This window comes from Pholis gunnellus (genome assembly GCF_910591455.1).
Source record: "Pholis gunnellus genome assembly, chromosome: 20".
Lineage (NCBI taxonomy): Eukaryota > Metazoa > Chordata > Actinopteri > Perciformes > Pholidae > Pholis > Pholis gunnellus.
In genome coordinates, this window is record NC_136547.1 from 9,761,686 (window position 1) to 9,776,342 (window position 14,657).

General features: G+C 42.4%; 3 protein-coding genes across 5 annotated transcripts; 2 read left to right on the plus strand and 1 right to left on the minus strand.

Annotated features, from left to right (window-relative positions):
• Positions 1–1,027: 1,027 nt before the first annotated feature.
• Positions 1,028–4,463, plus strand: LOC306712563 (delta-type opioid receptor-like; the record flags this gene model as incomplete). The annotated part of the gene is made up of 3 exons (XM_079181896.1): positions 1,028–1,263; positions 3,221–3,573; positions 3,937–4,463. 3 exons carry the CDS (start codon positions 1,028–1,030, stop codon positions 4,461–4,463), a joined length of 1,116 nt encoding a protein of 371 aa, XP_079038022.1.
• Positions 4,464–7,523: 3,060 nt separating this feature from the next.
• chmp5b (charged multivesicular body protein 5b) lies at positions 7,524–10,941 on the plus strand. Its single transcript, XM_079181897.1, has 8 exons — positions 7,524–7,676; positions 8,298–8,402; positions 8,938–8,984; positions 9,090–9,183; positions 9,287–9,358; positions 10,202–10,310; positions 10,393–10,508; positions 10,595–10,941. Exons 1-8 carry the CDS (start codon positions 7,608–7,610, stop codon positions 10,643–10,645), a joined length of 663 nt encoding a protein of 220 aa, XP_079038023.1. The 5' UTR covers positions 7,524–7,607; the 3' UTR covers positions 10,646–10,941.
• Positions 10,942–11,081: 140 nt separating this feature from the next.
• On the minus strand, positions 11,082–14,408 carry fastkd3 (FAST kinase domains 3). Of its 3 annotated transcripts, none has more exons than XM_079181895.1 (7): positions 14,146–14,408; positions 12,534–14,014; positions 12,235–12,320; positions 11,703–11,877; positions 11,543–11,612; positions 11,339–11,453; positions 11,082–11,203 (listed from the first exon to the last, which is right to left on the minus strand). In XM_079181895.1, exons 2-7 carry the CDS (start codon positions 13,993–13,995, stop codon positions 11,105–11,107), a joined length of 2,007 nt encoding a protein of 668 aa, XP_079038021.1. In that variant the 5' UTR covers positions 13,996–14,014; positions 14,146–14,408; the 3' UTR covers positions 11,082–11,104. The 3 variants fall into 3 exon arrangements, with proteins under 3 accessions (XP_079038021.1, XP_079038020.1, XP_079038019.1); XM_079181894.1 differs by having other exon boundaries at positions 14,339–14,401; XM_079181893.1 differs by having other exon boundaries at positions 12,534–14,408.
• Between the last annotated feature and the right edge of the window lie 249 nt (positions 14,409–14,657).

Genomic DNA, 14,657 nt, shown 5'->3' on the forward strand with positions numbered 1-14,657 from the left:
AGGAAAAGATAACTGCTGTGACATTAATCTGACTTTATTTTTTATAGATATTGGACATCTTTAGAGGGCAAATCAATTACATATGTTACTTTAATGTGGGTTAACCATTTTTGAATTCCCCATTAAGACAATCAGAGATGTCTTGAAAATGTTTTACTCCACTGTGGCATAAGATTGTAGGAGGCTGTGTGCCTGCAGGTTATTGTCATCGCTCTGTCATCTCATATTTTGGGTGAAGGTTGGCTGTTATATATACATTTGTGTGTATTTGTGTGTGTGTGTGTGTGTGTGTGTGTGTGTGTGTGTGTGTGTGTGTGTGTGTGTGTGTGTGTGTGTGTATGTGTGTGTGTGTGTGTGTGTGTGTGTGCGTGTGTGTGTGTGTGTGTGTGTGTGTGTGTGTGTGTGTGTGTGTGTAGGTGTGTGTGTGTGCGTGTGTGTGTGTATGGTGGATCGAGTCCGATTGCGCGCCGCCTCTCCATCACTGCGTGTGCACGAGTGTCCGCAAAGCCGCCGCTGCTGCTCTCCAGGCGCGCAGTGCCATCCACAAACTTTGATGAGCCGTAACCTTCACCAAGGAAACAAAACGTTCCGAATACTTTTTGTTTAAAACGTATTTTTTTTCAGGTGGCGTCCGCTAATTCGGTTCGATCAAGGTGAGTAACCTGCGAGCTTCAAATTACACTGACGTGTTGACGGTTTTTTTGTAAAAAAGGATGGAGCTCCTGTGTGTTTATTTCCGACTGTTTTGCATAATCTACAAGTGGCTCAGGAACCATGTGTGAAGTTTATGAGAATGTCATGGTTTTGCACGTTATGATGTTTTGTGGTTGTTGTTTTTTTTCATTTGAATCTGGGGTTTTTCACGTGCGTTTTTCTGGCTCAGTCACACTGGTGTTATCTTATTGACCTTAATTATTTGCATTATTATCACCGCCACATCACTGATTGTCATGTAAATGTTTTCCATGTAGCGTTATCATTTTAGTCTTATTTTCAAGTTGTTGTTTTTGAACAAACAGGTGTCAAAATGGAAATCACTCCGGTTGAAATATTCAAAGAAGAAAATAAGTGCCTGCTCGAAGACTGTCCGGTGAATTCTTCAGCCTGGATGTCCGGATACTCCGAGAGCCACAATGTGACCCACGATGATAACTGGGAGCCGGAAGGCATGTCTCCCATCATCCCCATCATCACTGCAGTCTACTCCGTGGTGTTTGTGGTCGGCTTAATGGGCAACTGCCTCGTCATGTATGTGATCATCAGGTAAGTTCATTTTAAGTATAGTACAAGAAGGATAAAGATCAATGTTTATGTAGCAATATAATAGGCATGTTATTGTGATTTAAATCTGAATTTAAAGCTTTATTGTTGACAGGAAGGTTTCTGGAAAATGAGATAAGTCTTTTGACACATGCAGTGGAGCCTATATGTTTTTTTAGAAATACAGAAAACAACAGAGGCCCATGCAGAAGAATGTGTTCCTCCACAGTCACTGTAAATGTTATTACTTCTGGAGAAGGCACTGGCACCAACCCTTGGGCTTTCACAGTGACCTCAAGGCCATCTGGTCTATGTCATAGTTCCTCTTAGTGCATGTATACTCAATAGAGACAGGTCCTCTTAAGTGGCTGGGCCAGCATCTAAATAAATATTAATTTTGAAGTCACAAGGGGCAGAGCAGGTGTTGTATTTTCTCAAAGACTGTTAAGATTAATGTTGTCATTTTTAATTCAGTGGTAAATGTGTAAAGCATCCAATATAGCATTGATTCTGCCATCTTTAAAATTGCCCTTTTTATGAATCTAATAACCCTCAAGCTCCAAAATATAGTAACAGTATTCTGTAAATTTCTCAGTCTGGTGGACATGATATTAATCATAGCGGAAACCAGTGGTGCTTCATCAAGCTGATAGCCTGCTTGCACCTCATTGGCTCTTATTGATGGTGTGTGAGAGCCAACAAATCTCCTTTTGATGTAATGTGAAAAGCAGCAGTGGCATCCACAATAACCTGAAATCAGATTGATTGTGACGCCTGTTGGTGGAAGCCAATTTCATTTGTACGTTTTACTGTTTAGTTGCTCCATGGAGGATGATTCAACTGCATTAACAAGGTGTTTTATGGTGATTTAGTGTAAACAACATCTGAAATGATCCCCATCCAAACTCCAAAGGTACAACGTCAACATAGGCCATACATTAGACGTTGGGCTATAAGCCATTAGTAGAAGTATCTGACATGGCAGTGCAGCCTTCATGGCTTTAAAGCTGTTTGTGCTGTTTTTATTAACATTGGATCAAATGACTAGTGGTGTGAAAGGGGTCGCTTTTAGTGATGAACCCACAGATAATTATCACCAGACACTGCAGTTCCCCCTCACATCTCCGGAGCACTTTAGCGTCGTTCAGCTCATTGTTTTGGTTTAGGTTTTGATTCACTCTCACGGCTCTCATCTCCGTTGTTTCCAGTCTCAGCAGGCAGACAAAGCTCAGATAACAACACTGGAAGCTACCTGCTCCACAACAAACAACAGTTACACAAGTTAGCAAAGTTAGTGTCCAGCTGGTGAACATAGCGGAGCATTTAGCAGCTAAGGAGCCAGATATTCCACTCAGGAGTTGGTGGAGACCAAAAGCAGAAATAAAAGAGAGTGAATATCAGACTTTCATTCAGCAAGTGGACAGCTCTGAGTTTGCTGGCAACTGTTTGCGAACACGTCATATAATATATCGATGTTTTGTTTACTAGATGTTGTGAAGACCCCAAGTGGCCAAAAAAAATAAAATAATGAATGCATGCTTGAAAGAATAGCAATCTGTTGTCAGCTCTGCAACATTGTCATAAATGGCTTTATCCAAAGATTGTATCACTGGAAAGAGGAAGAATTTAGGTTTGATTTTGAGTGATACATGCATCATGTGAAGACTTAATTTATGTATGTTTATTATGAACAAAAGATGCATCCCTTCCTGTGAGCCATGGCAATGTTACCTAGTCACCATGAATAAGAATCGGCAATTCTGAAGAAATCTGTTTTAATCTCATTTTGGGTTCAAGGAAGCAGTGTGGATTAACGAGCAATGTTCATTCATGTTGAGCCGAGAGGGATGGTCTTCTTAAGAGTCCGCCAAACAATATAAGGCTGCCTTGTCCGTCCCTAGGTGGATGGTATAGCTCTGGTCATCTCTCTCCTCCTCACTATCACATGCATGTTCAACAGGTACACAAAGATGAAGACAGCCACCAACATTTACATTTTCAACTTGGCTCTCGCCGATGCCCTCGTCACCACCACAATGCCCTTCCAGAGCACGGACTACCTGTTGAACACCTGGCCCTTTGGCGAGGTGGTCTGCAAGGTCTTCATCTCCATCGACTACTACAACATGTTCACCAGCATCTTCACCCTCACCATGATGAGTGTGGACCGCTACGTGGCTGTGTGCCACCCGGTGAAGGCCCTGGACTTCCGCACTCCGATCAAAGCCAAGATGATCAACGTGTGCATCTGGATCCTGTCGTCAGCGGCGGGCATTCCTGCTTTTATCCTGGGTGGCACCCAGACGAAGAGCGGTGAGGACGAGCTTCCGCCATCCTTTTAATTAATAACCGTGAAAAAGACGGGGCACTCACTTCAAAGCATGTGCTGATAATATTTTAAGAGCAGAATATATATATTCTATCGTCTGTCAGTGCAGAGTTTTCCATTAGCCACACATGCATCATCCTTCCTGAATATAGATGATGTAAGAAAAGAAAAAAAAGCAGAGTTTAGAGCAAAATGTTCCCTTTCGAGTGCAGATTAGCTTTTTCCATAACCGCTCGCTAAATTGATAGCTGAAAGGAACAGAGTGGAATTCTATTTACGATAGAGCACAAGTGCACTTCATTACTTAATTCACTTTTTCTGCCCTCCTCTCTCCTTTGTTGCTGCAGACATAACCGAGTGTGCCTTACAGTTCCCAGAGCCGTACGTGTACTGGGACACACTGATGAAGATATGCGTGTTCGTCTATGCCTTCGTCGTGCCTGTGCTCATCATCACCGTGTGCTACTCCCTCATGGTCCTGAGGCTGAAGAGCGTCAAAATGTTGTCCGGCTCGAGGGAAAAAGACCGCAACCTGCGGCGGATCACGCGGCTGGTGGTGGTCGTGGTGGCTGTGTTTGTGGTCTGCTGGACGCCCATTCACATTTTCATCCTGGTCAAGGCGCTCGTGGGCATTCCCGAAACCACCGCCATCATGGCCGCCTACTTCTTCTGCGTGGCTCTGGGCTACACCAACAGTAGCCTGAACCCCGTCCTGTATGCCTTTCTGGATGAGAACTTCAAACGCTGCTTCAAGGACTTCTGCCTCTCGGCCAAACTGAAGGGGGAGAAGGTGTCGGGGAGCAGGAGGACCCCCATCGCCAGGGAGGCCGCCGTTCCTCTGGGGAACCAAGATGGGACTAGAAAGCCGACATGACTAGCAGTGGAACTGTCTTCAATTTCTCACATTGGAAAAGAAGACTCACATGACCTGGGCCTAACCCATGTCACATCAGCAATGTAGTTCTGTCTCTATTACAGAGTTTTTTTTCCCATTATCACCGTTTTAACCAGTGCCAACATTTAATTTGAGAGATCAAATGAAAGGTTCTCGTTATAAATAGCGCGCCACGTTGATTCATATTTTTTCTCATGACAGATTGTGTATTTAGATGGAAGTGAACCGGGAGAGAATTTGGTTTAAAACCAAAATGTTTGTCTTCAACAGTAAACATTTCCTTTCCAAGAAAGAACTGAACCCATGAATTATATAGATTACAAGTATTCCTATGAGTGGGACGTCCCCAAACAATATCACAGAAGAGGTAATGAGAATATAATGCCAACATTTCCCAAGAAAACATGATTGGCTCCTTCACACAGTATACTCAGTGTTACATCAGTGTTTTTATGGTTATATGCTCATTCAATTTTGTTTATGCCTTTTTTTCAAATTCTCTGTATTCCTGTCATTTCCACCTATAATGTTTCTATCACCAAAAGTGCCTTTAACAGTCCAGGATAACGGATGTTTGTAGCAGCGGAAAATGGTTTCAGTAATGATGAGTAAGTGGGTTCAAACAGCAACTGTTTCTTTTTTTGAAATGCAGTTAACATGTTAGTGGTAGCTGCATGAGTCACTGACATCACTTATGTGCCATAATCCTTTTCATTGCTGTTTGAAAGTGAGCTCTTAAATTGTGCTGATTGACCACAATGTGAGAGACTCATGGTCGGACAAAATAAAACTCAGCGAGCCGCATCAAAGCTTAAAGTTTATCGATGAGAAATGTTTAAAAATCCTGGACTGGAATGTGCTTTTAAAATTTGACAGAGGGCTCTGTAACAGCTTTGACTCTGGAGTTGTGTCCAGTTTGATAAGTTGTTAAATTTATGGTATATATTTCAATCACATGTGCTTTGTGTGGCTTTTTACTATGATACACATAGTCTATATTGAAACACTCACACTATTATTGTAGGGAACTGTTCTCATCAGTGCAATCTGAAAACACGAATAGCTGTTTAAACAAGTTGGTTAAATACCGTTTCTTCTGTCAACTGTACAGTATATATACGTTATTTTGTATAGATAACAAAAAAGACTTTGCACAGACATTGAAATATACTGTATTCGTAGCATGTCAATGATCATTGCTATGATAGTATAAAGCAGCATCGGCAGCCTGTATGCTCGATGGGCTGTGCTGTTATTTTGAATGTACTGCAAATAGACTCTGTATTATATAAACATATGATCACTCATGGTATAAACTCATACATCACATTAGTCAGCTACGTAATTCAGAAATAAAATCCATTTTCAGAAACATTCTGTTTCTCTCTCGTGTCCCTAAACCAGAGCTTTGTGGGTTTGGGGAAACTTATTATTATTATTAACAAATCTCTATGTAAACTGACGTAAAAGTAGATAAAAGCACAGACGTTCTGTTACTTGACAACAAAATAAGAGACATTATTCTAAGAAACTCCACTGTGACCAAGACATACGTGTTTTCTTTCCAGTCTCTGTGCTTAGCGTTTAAATCTGCTGCTGCTGTATATTGGCTTTGACGTGTTAGTTCAAAACATACTGTGCTTGAAGCGCTACATATTAAAGCAAGTTTAACAAACATTGGTTTTCTTCTCTTGCAGCGACAACTCATCTAGTTGTCAGTTTTGATTTGTAAACTCTCTGTAATATTTGACTGTGATACTCTGTCAGAAATGTCTCTCTATATGTTTGCACTGCATCAGTACTTTGAATATTTTTGTTTTGAAATAAAACGCTGTCTCTCAAGGTGGCTTATTTAAATCACACTTTGATAGATGAAGAGCAGTTTCAGTTTTTCCAGATGTGTGTTCGTGAGGTTTACTGTAAACCAGCAGCTCCCTCCAGAGGACAGAACATGTAATTACTGATATATATGTGGGCAGGTTAACAAAAAATAAATCTCAGTGAGTGATGTTTGCATACACATAGCTTGGCATTAGCAGAAGATTCACAACAGCCATCAACATTAGCGCAGGTGTTCAGACTAAGAAGCACATGGACAGATTAACCTGCTTGATAGTAAACCATTCTTACCTTCACTTTGCATGGTGTACATTATTCCTGCCTACAAACACATTTGGAAATATGCAACATTTAAGCACAACATTAGCCAAAATAATAAAGGTCTTGATTCTATATTTTGACACAGGGTTCCTGTAAGACAGGCTCACAAGATCATATATCAAGCAGGAACCTTAAAGCCCTTATTTATCCTGTCAGTGCTTTATCCTCTTCATACAGCACATTGTAGCTGCCTGCTTTGCCCAATTGGTAATCCAGCTTTCAATGAGGATACTTTATATTTTCTGTTTTAGCTGACATAAGATTCATGAAAATCTTATAAATATTAAATAATTAAATATTGAATATCAGATAAAATATATATAAAATCTCTTTGGACTATACATGATGAATATAAATGTAAATAAATCAATAAATTAGTCTGTACAATCAGTGAAATAGCTTACCCTAATGTTAAAACAAAAATATATTTAAACACAATTTAATCTGAGAGTTCATCCTGATTTTGATTAACTTTCTTTTCTTTATTTAAGTCAGCTCATTTCTCTGTTATTTTACTGGACTTTGTTTTCATTCTGGTGCAGTGGTAACATGAATAGAACATATGAATTGATTTAGGAAAAATGATATGGACATTGAACTTCCACCCTTCTTAATGTGATACTGTAAAAATCAGTTTAGATGTGTTATGCGGGCTACATATCATGTTTTGTCTCTCACTGTTTTGCAAAAAAGAAGAAAAGAATTATTTATTTTTTATTATAATATTATATGGTAAGGGTAATGCATGAACAACAACACAACAAGTACTGTAACGTTGTAAACGCGAGGGAAATTAAGAAAACCTAAACAAGAGCTGTCTCGAGGGCGCGGCTGAGTGAGCAATTCTCACGTGACTCCTCTGACGTCACTGACAGTCTCTTCCGGGTGTTTTTGCTTCAGCTGGACGGTGGACGGTGGACGGTGTCAGCGAGCTAACGAGTCAAACGCCTTAATTTTTACAAAATGAACCGCATATTTGGTCGGGGAACACCCAAGGCTCCACCGCCGAACCTCTCAGACTGCATAGGAAATGTAAGTATTACCCAGATTTAACTTTTTGAACGCTGTCTCGAACAAAGTAAACAAAGATGGATCCCTTCTAGCTAACAGTTAGCTAACTGTTAGCTAACTTTTATGAGCAGAAAGCAGGCCAACGTTTGCTATATTTAAATGCTACGCTATCACATTCAACGAGCCTAATAGTTCATAGTTATTATATTACTGATGGCAGACATGATTATCACATTGGGCGTGTTTACCTAACACTGTATTGACAGCGTCGGTCGACAAAACTCGGTATTTAAACAAAACAATCGGTTTAACTGTTCACGTAATGAATCAGCATTATTTATTTGAGCCTTTACATTGACATACAACAGACATGACGTCACTCTCTCGGTGAAAAGGCTGACAGCAACCAGTTATACTGGTTATTTGACTGGGAAGAGCTATTATTACCCAACCTGGGAGGAGGAAGAAACAGATAGGCGTCGAGAAGCCTCATTTATCCGACTATGTTTGTACACCTAATGAAAAGGCCCTCCATGACATTCACCATTTATTAAAATTTGTTATATTTATATCTGAAAGGCACGTTTTTAAGATGATCATACAGATAATAACCAAAAGCTGATCTCTGTGTTTCACTTGCAGGTTGATTCTCGCTCGGAGTCCGTGGACAAAAAGATTGCCAGACTAGATGTTGAACTTGTGAAGTACAAGGACCAGATGAAAAAGATGAGAGACGGGCCCTCAAAGGTGAGACTTAGTGTCCAATGCTGCTGAAAGACAAAGAAGAGAATGTTCTCCTGAAACCCTTTAGGGTGCTGCCATCCAGGACCCAAAGTCACTTACCAGTCAAAATGAAGCGTTTAAAAACTTTGTTTCTTACGTTTTTTCTTTTTATTATAACATACACACACATGCTGGAAAAGCAGAGCTCGAAACATGACTACGGAAAACATAAGAAGGAAATAAATGAGTCGTTGTCGTTCTTTACTTTCTATGATGTAAAATACTGTAGTTTTACACGAGATCATCATATAATAGTATGCCTTCAGTATCTGGAGATTTGATGCTGTTTCTAATACGTCACTGCAAGAAATGTAAACATATTTATTCATAAATGAAGTTCTCAAAGGTTAAATGCAGCTACACTATAACGTTGCCTCAACAAAATACAGTCCTAAATTGTCAAACATTGTATTTAAATCAGGAACTATCTGATCAAATATTAAGAAGAAGTTGTGTACTTATGTCCCATTCATAACCAATTGTTTTTTTCATTCACCAGAACATGGTCAAGCAGAAAGCTCTGAGAGTTCTGAAGCAGAAGCGGATGTAAGTACTTTTATTTAGTGTTTATAATATCAAATGAACTATAAAAGCACATGTTTATGTCAACTGTTGTGAGAGTCTAACTTTATATCATCATTACATCTTCAGGTATGAGAGCCAGAAAGATAACCTCATGCAGCAGTCGTTCAACATGGAACAAACAAACTACACAATCCAGACCCTTAAAGACACTAAAACCACAGTAAGACGGGAAATGATCTACCGGATGATGTTTTCTTCCACCTGGAAAGATAATAACTCAAGAAAATGGATCTTTCTGCTGACATTTGCTTTTTCCTTTTTAGGTTGATGCCATGAAAACCGGCCTTAAAGACATGAAGAAAGCATACAAGCATGTGAAAATAGATAAGATCGAGGTATTTCTTTTGTGAATACAGATTTACCGACCGAGATGATTGATCTCAGCAGATGAGATGGCGTCACAGTTAATAATTGTGTATATATTGCAAGATAACACGCCATTATTCCCCTCCTAATGAGGCACTTTAAATATATTACAATGAACTAGAAGTGAAGGGTAACCACACATTACTCAAAGCGCACAACCGGGATGTTTTATTCGGAATTAAGTAAACGTAGTAGACTGAATTCAAGGAATTGTTTGGATGTGTTTGAGGGCTGTATGAGGTATGAGCCTCAGTGTATGATGGCGGTCGGCATGCCCCCCACTTGGAGACGCAGACAGGAGTACAGGCACAGAAGCAAAGCAAAGTAGATCTGTGAACAGGACGAAATGGCAGCAAAACGCATTTTAGCGACCTGAAAGAGAGGCTCACCTAAAAAGAAATTAATGTGTTTAAGAGCTGAAGCTGTTCTATATCCATTTACTCTTTAAAGCCACCAGACTCCATGTGAAAATAACAGTAATTTGGCTTCTGCAACCTGTCAGGAATGGCCGTCTCGTGGCAATATTAAGTGTTGAGAATATTCTTAATATAGCTTACACGATTCCTTTAGGTGCTACAATACCTTTTACTTCCCTCGTCCACAGCAGTACATTGCTTTGCTCTCGTGCTGGTACTGTCTGCTCATGTCATTAATCATCTGCTAGTGGCGATACACTGACGATGGGTAAGTACCTCCTACAACCCTCAAAACATCCAAACTATGCATTTAACCTTGTGTAGAGCATTCGGCACAATAGAAGTCTTTGTTACAGAGCCGATGCAAACTTTGAACTCGTTTTATTTTATTTTCAGGATCTTCAAGATGAGCTCGGGGACATGATGGAGGATGCCAACGACATCCAGGAGGCGCTGGGCAGGAGCTACGGCACACCTGATTTCGACGAAGATGACTTGGAGGCCGGTCAGTTTAACACTTTGAGGGTGGGGATTTTACTTTGACCATAATCTGCCAGTTATTGTGACTAATTGTGAATTGTCCACAGAGCTGGATGCTCTGGGAGACGAGCTCCTGATGGACGACGACAGCTCCTACCTGGACGAGGCTGCAACAGCTCCTTCCATCCCAGAGGGCATGCCCGGCGACAAGTCGGTCAACAGGGTACAACACAGTTTTAAGATGTGTATACGCGTTTCTCCGTAGCTTACAGAGCTTTTTCATTAATGGTCATTTCTTTTGTGTTTCAGGATGGTGTCCTGGTGGACGAGTTTGGCCTTCCTCAAATTCCTGCTACATAAAAATGCAATGCGAACACTCTTACTATAGTTTTACATGTATCATAGCCTTTTTGTATTTATCCAACTGACACTCCCAGCCTTTAGAGTGCGGCAATGAAAACCCAAAGCATCTTCTGTCCAACGAACGATGAACTGCATCTTAAAATCAGGTATCTTTCATTAAAAGTTGATTATTATTCTATTAGTGAGCTCATATCTATCTGAGGTGATTGTCTGAATTGGGATTCTTTTAACTTTGTACAGTTTCTGCAGCATTTGTTGCCAAGAACAAAATAAATTTATATTTTCAAACAATACATTGAAGTCATGCAAAAAGTAATTTTATACAAAATTCACTTTTATTGCCAAGTTAAATATGTAGAAATGCAAAATCAATAACTTAAAAGGCATTATTTATTTGTATGTACACTTAATTGAAAAAATAAATACAGATTTCTTGAAGCATGTTAATCCACAGCATCACCAGCTCAGCCTGTACGTGTGAGGGAAGATTCTTTGGTGCAGGTACTCCACCACACTGCTCTTGTTCCGCAGCTTTTCAAATTCATAGTGAGGAATCTAGAAAAAAAAACGCTTTTTCAGCCATTTCATAAAAACAAGAACAGTCAGAAGGTCCTGTGATACTTTAATTCTATGTATCTTTTTGTATTAAACTATTTGGGCAGATGAAAATCTGGCAGATGAGGGTCTAACCTGAACGACTTCATATCCCAGAAGCCTCAGGTGTCGCTGCTTCATGGCCTCTTTTCCAAGTAGCTGCCTCGTGTTTGTAGTGAACCTCTTCTGTCCGTCAATACAGAGAGCGATCCTGCAACACATCAAACCACCCAGAGCAATGTGTTCCAACCGGTTTTTAAACAACGCCAGCTTCAACAGATTTTACATAACACCATTTACCTTTTGTATACATCGTCAACATGACTGGCAGGCAGCACATATCCTTCTTCATCAAGTTTTATCTCCACATCTGCAAGAACAAAAAAAAAGGTTGTTGATGGTAAGCCTCTTTAGGTTGACTACGGGACACATTTAGGAGACAAAACAGCTGTTATGTTACCGAGCGTGTAGCAGTACGGCGTCAGAACTTTGGATCCAAAGTATGAACGAGCCCCGAGCAAATCCACCAGTCCGTTTCTCACAGAGTTGTACAGATGTGGGTCCACGGGAGTCTCCAGAGAGCGTCCAGACATGAGGAAGGACTTGACGCGGTACTTGGGAAGGAGCCTGGGACCCTGAGGAGACGACACAAGGTGTGAAGGAAAACAAATACATGAAGTGGCTTAAATTCTTACTGTACGACTTAATCCACCCTGCAATGTCATTTCTAGTTGAAAGTAAATGTTTCTGACTTCTCACGCGCAATCAACTAAAACATAATAATTCCATGAAAGCTGCAATGATGTTAAAGATCTGTTTTGCTCTTGGCCTTCAGAATAAAAGCACAGGTAGACAGTCACCTGTACAGGTTTAATCACATATCTGGAATGCACTGAACCTAGCACGAGGATGACATGTTGTAAGAGGGTGTGTATTCAGGTTTGAGGCTCTTGCATTATTTCCTTTTGTTGACATAGTTTTACATATTGTACCTCATAGAAAGGACACTCCAACTTCAAAGTCATGTAGAGCTGAGTCAGCTGTGCCAGGATGGTCCGGTCCATTCCTGTGCCCTGATCTGGAACACAGGCAATTTGAGTCAATTGTATCTGTATAGCCTATAAGCCCAACATCACAAATGTGTCAAGAGGAAAAACTCCCACCATGCAATAGCTGTTGTGTGTGTAGAATAGACAAACATAAATGCAACAATGTCACTATTAGTGTTCTTTTTAAGCATGCGTTTGTGGGAAGCTTGTACATATCGCAGGTGTCTCATGGGATGCTTTACCTTGCAGTTGCTGTAGGAAGTAACTGCTGAACACTTTGGAGACAAAGTTAACAGGGAACCTCTCCACCAGGGTGCAGGAGTGGAGGAGGTTGAGCAGCGTCCGGGGCTGGAAGTGTGAAAAGCGCGTCCGCAGGATGGTTTCAACTTTCCCGAAGACCTCGCCAGCGTTGGGAGGAAGGTAGCCGAGCTTTCCGAAAGCCATGATCTGCCTGGCCACCTGGCTGGTGCTGTAGTCGTCCGCCCGGTACACGAAGCTCTCCGCAACGGCATCGAATACAGTCGGGGACAGGATGTTCCTCCGGCCGAAGAACTGAATCAACTTGGTGACCGTCTCTGGGTGGGATGTGAAGGTCATCGTGGGCACATACCTCTCCATCGCCTCCACAAAGTAATGATCACTGTGGCCAAAGTGCATCAAGGCCCCGAGCACAACGGTGAGCTCCTCGTCGGTGAAGTGAGGTACGTGCCGTACAGCCTGTTTACACAGATTGATCACGAGAGGCATGGCCTGCATCTGGTTCAGGGTCACGAGAGCGCTGAGCAGCCCGCTGACAGCCGGAGGATCCATGCGGGAGGTGACGGTCACGGCGTGGGAGTGCATGGCGTTCAGCAGGTCCCGGTGTTTTCCATCTTGACCCACGTTACCTTGTAGAAATCTATAGGCAGCGGTGAGATCCGCAAGGCTCCACTGGGCCGGCTCCTGCTTCTGGATTTGCTCCATCACCTGCTCCAGCACCACGCAGCCAGGACCCTCCAAAGCCAGCATTGCCCGGCCCAGGGTGCACAGCTGCCCTACACTCATCTGCCCTCTGTCCAGCCTCTCCTGGCTCTCGGACACCAGCCGCACCATCAGCGTGCTCCACGGATCCAGGAAGAGGCGGGTGCACGCCAGGAGAGCTGACACCAGTCCAGCATCCGTCAGCCGCACAGAGTCCTGCTCCAGCTGGAAGCACAGAGCCCTGATGGTGTCCTTCTCCAGCACCGCAGGGTCCTTCAGGGAGCCGCTCTCCTGCTCCAGGTCGGCCACACGGTGAAGTGCTGCTGCAGCCATGGTGTCAGACATGATCCCCACGGTGCGCAGCAGCGTGAAGACCTGCCGGGACGAGGAGCAGCCCCCGAGACGCTGCAGGAAAGCCTGCTCCTCTGCAGCTGTGGGTCGGTGCAGCTGGGTCAGACTGAACCGAGGTCCAGAATCTCTGTGGAGTCCTACAGAGCTGCTAGCGACAAAGGACGGCTCCTTAACCATGGTGGTCAGGTTCCGCGTCCCGCAGTCCAGCTGGAGCTTCTTGCAGCCCCATCTCCGGATGCAGCCACCAGCTGAGGTATACAGGCAGGCTACACATACGGGCTGTTCACCGCTGGCCCTAAGGAGCCCGCTGGTGCTCACAGGTCCAACAGGAAGGTAGCGTTGAATCCCGACTTGCCTGAGCAGCGGAAATCTCTGGATCAGCTTCAGAACCATGACCCAGCTTCAGACCCAGCTGGAACCATGAAAAACACAAACTTTAAGAAACAAGAACAAGTTTACTTGAGGACAACGCACATATTTCCTCCATGTATCGTTAACTAAATCAAAAGATCACCAAGGCTAGTAGCACTGAAAGTAACTTACTCAGCATCGTTACTTTTCTGTTAACTAACCAACCTTGAGGGTGCTGTTAGCTAACGTTAGCCACTTAGCTGCTAGCTTCCTGGCTAGCACAGAAGAGTCGCGCTGATCTGATTAACGTGTTTAAAGGCTGACACATCGACACAGAGTGACAGATAAACAACTAATGACGAGATGAAACCGGCAAAATTCATACCGTGACATTCCGACGTGAGCACGAGGACACAGAACCGGTGACAGCGAAGATGTGTCCCTAACGTGGTTCCGTAGGATATTGAGGCGTTCAGGGAACCTCGTTATGCGGTACCTTCATAAGCACAGTATTGAATTATAACTAAATACATAAACCAGTGGTTCATGCGGCTTTTGGTCGGAATTAAATTTGGGGTATCCATGATAGTTACATAAATCCACAACTTTTACTTACGAAGTCATTTTAGTGACCTCACCTTTGATGGACGTTTGGAAGAATTTCTTCACAGTGGCCCAGAATGAACATTTTGACAAGTTCAAGG

Coding starts and splice junctions, on each gene's coding strand:
- fastkd3 (XM_079181895.1), bottom strand. CDS start 13,995: ATGGTTCTGAAGCTGATCCAGAGATTTCCGCTGCTCAGGCAAGTCGGG. Junction 12,321..12,533: donor CTTCCTACAGCAACTGCAAG/GTAAAGCATCCC, acceptor CCTGTGTTCCAG/ATCAGGGCACAGGAATGGAC. Junction 11,878..12,234: donor TGGAGTGTCCTTTCTATGAG/GTACAATATGTA, acceptor TCGTCTCCTCAG/GGTCCCAGGCTCCTTCCCAA.
- chmp5b (XM_079181897.1), top strand. CDS start 7,608: ATGAACCGCATATTTGGTCGGGGAACACCCAAGGCTCCACCGCCGAAC. Junction 7,677..8,297: donor TCTCAGACTGCATAGGAAAT/GTAAGTATTACC, acceptor TTTCACTTGCAG/GTTGATTCTCGCTCGGAGTC. Junction 8,403..8,937: donor TGAGAGACGGGCCCTCAAAG/GTGAGACTTAGT, acceptor TTCATTCACCAG/AACATGGTCAAGCAGAAAGC.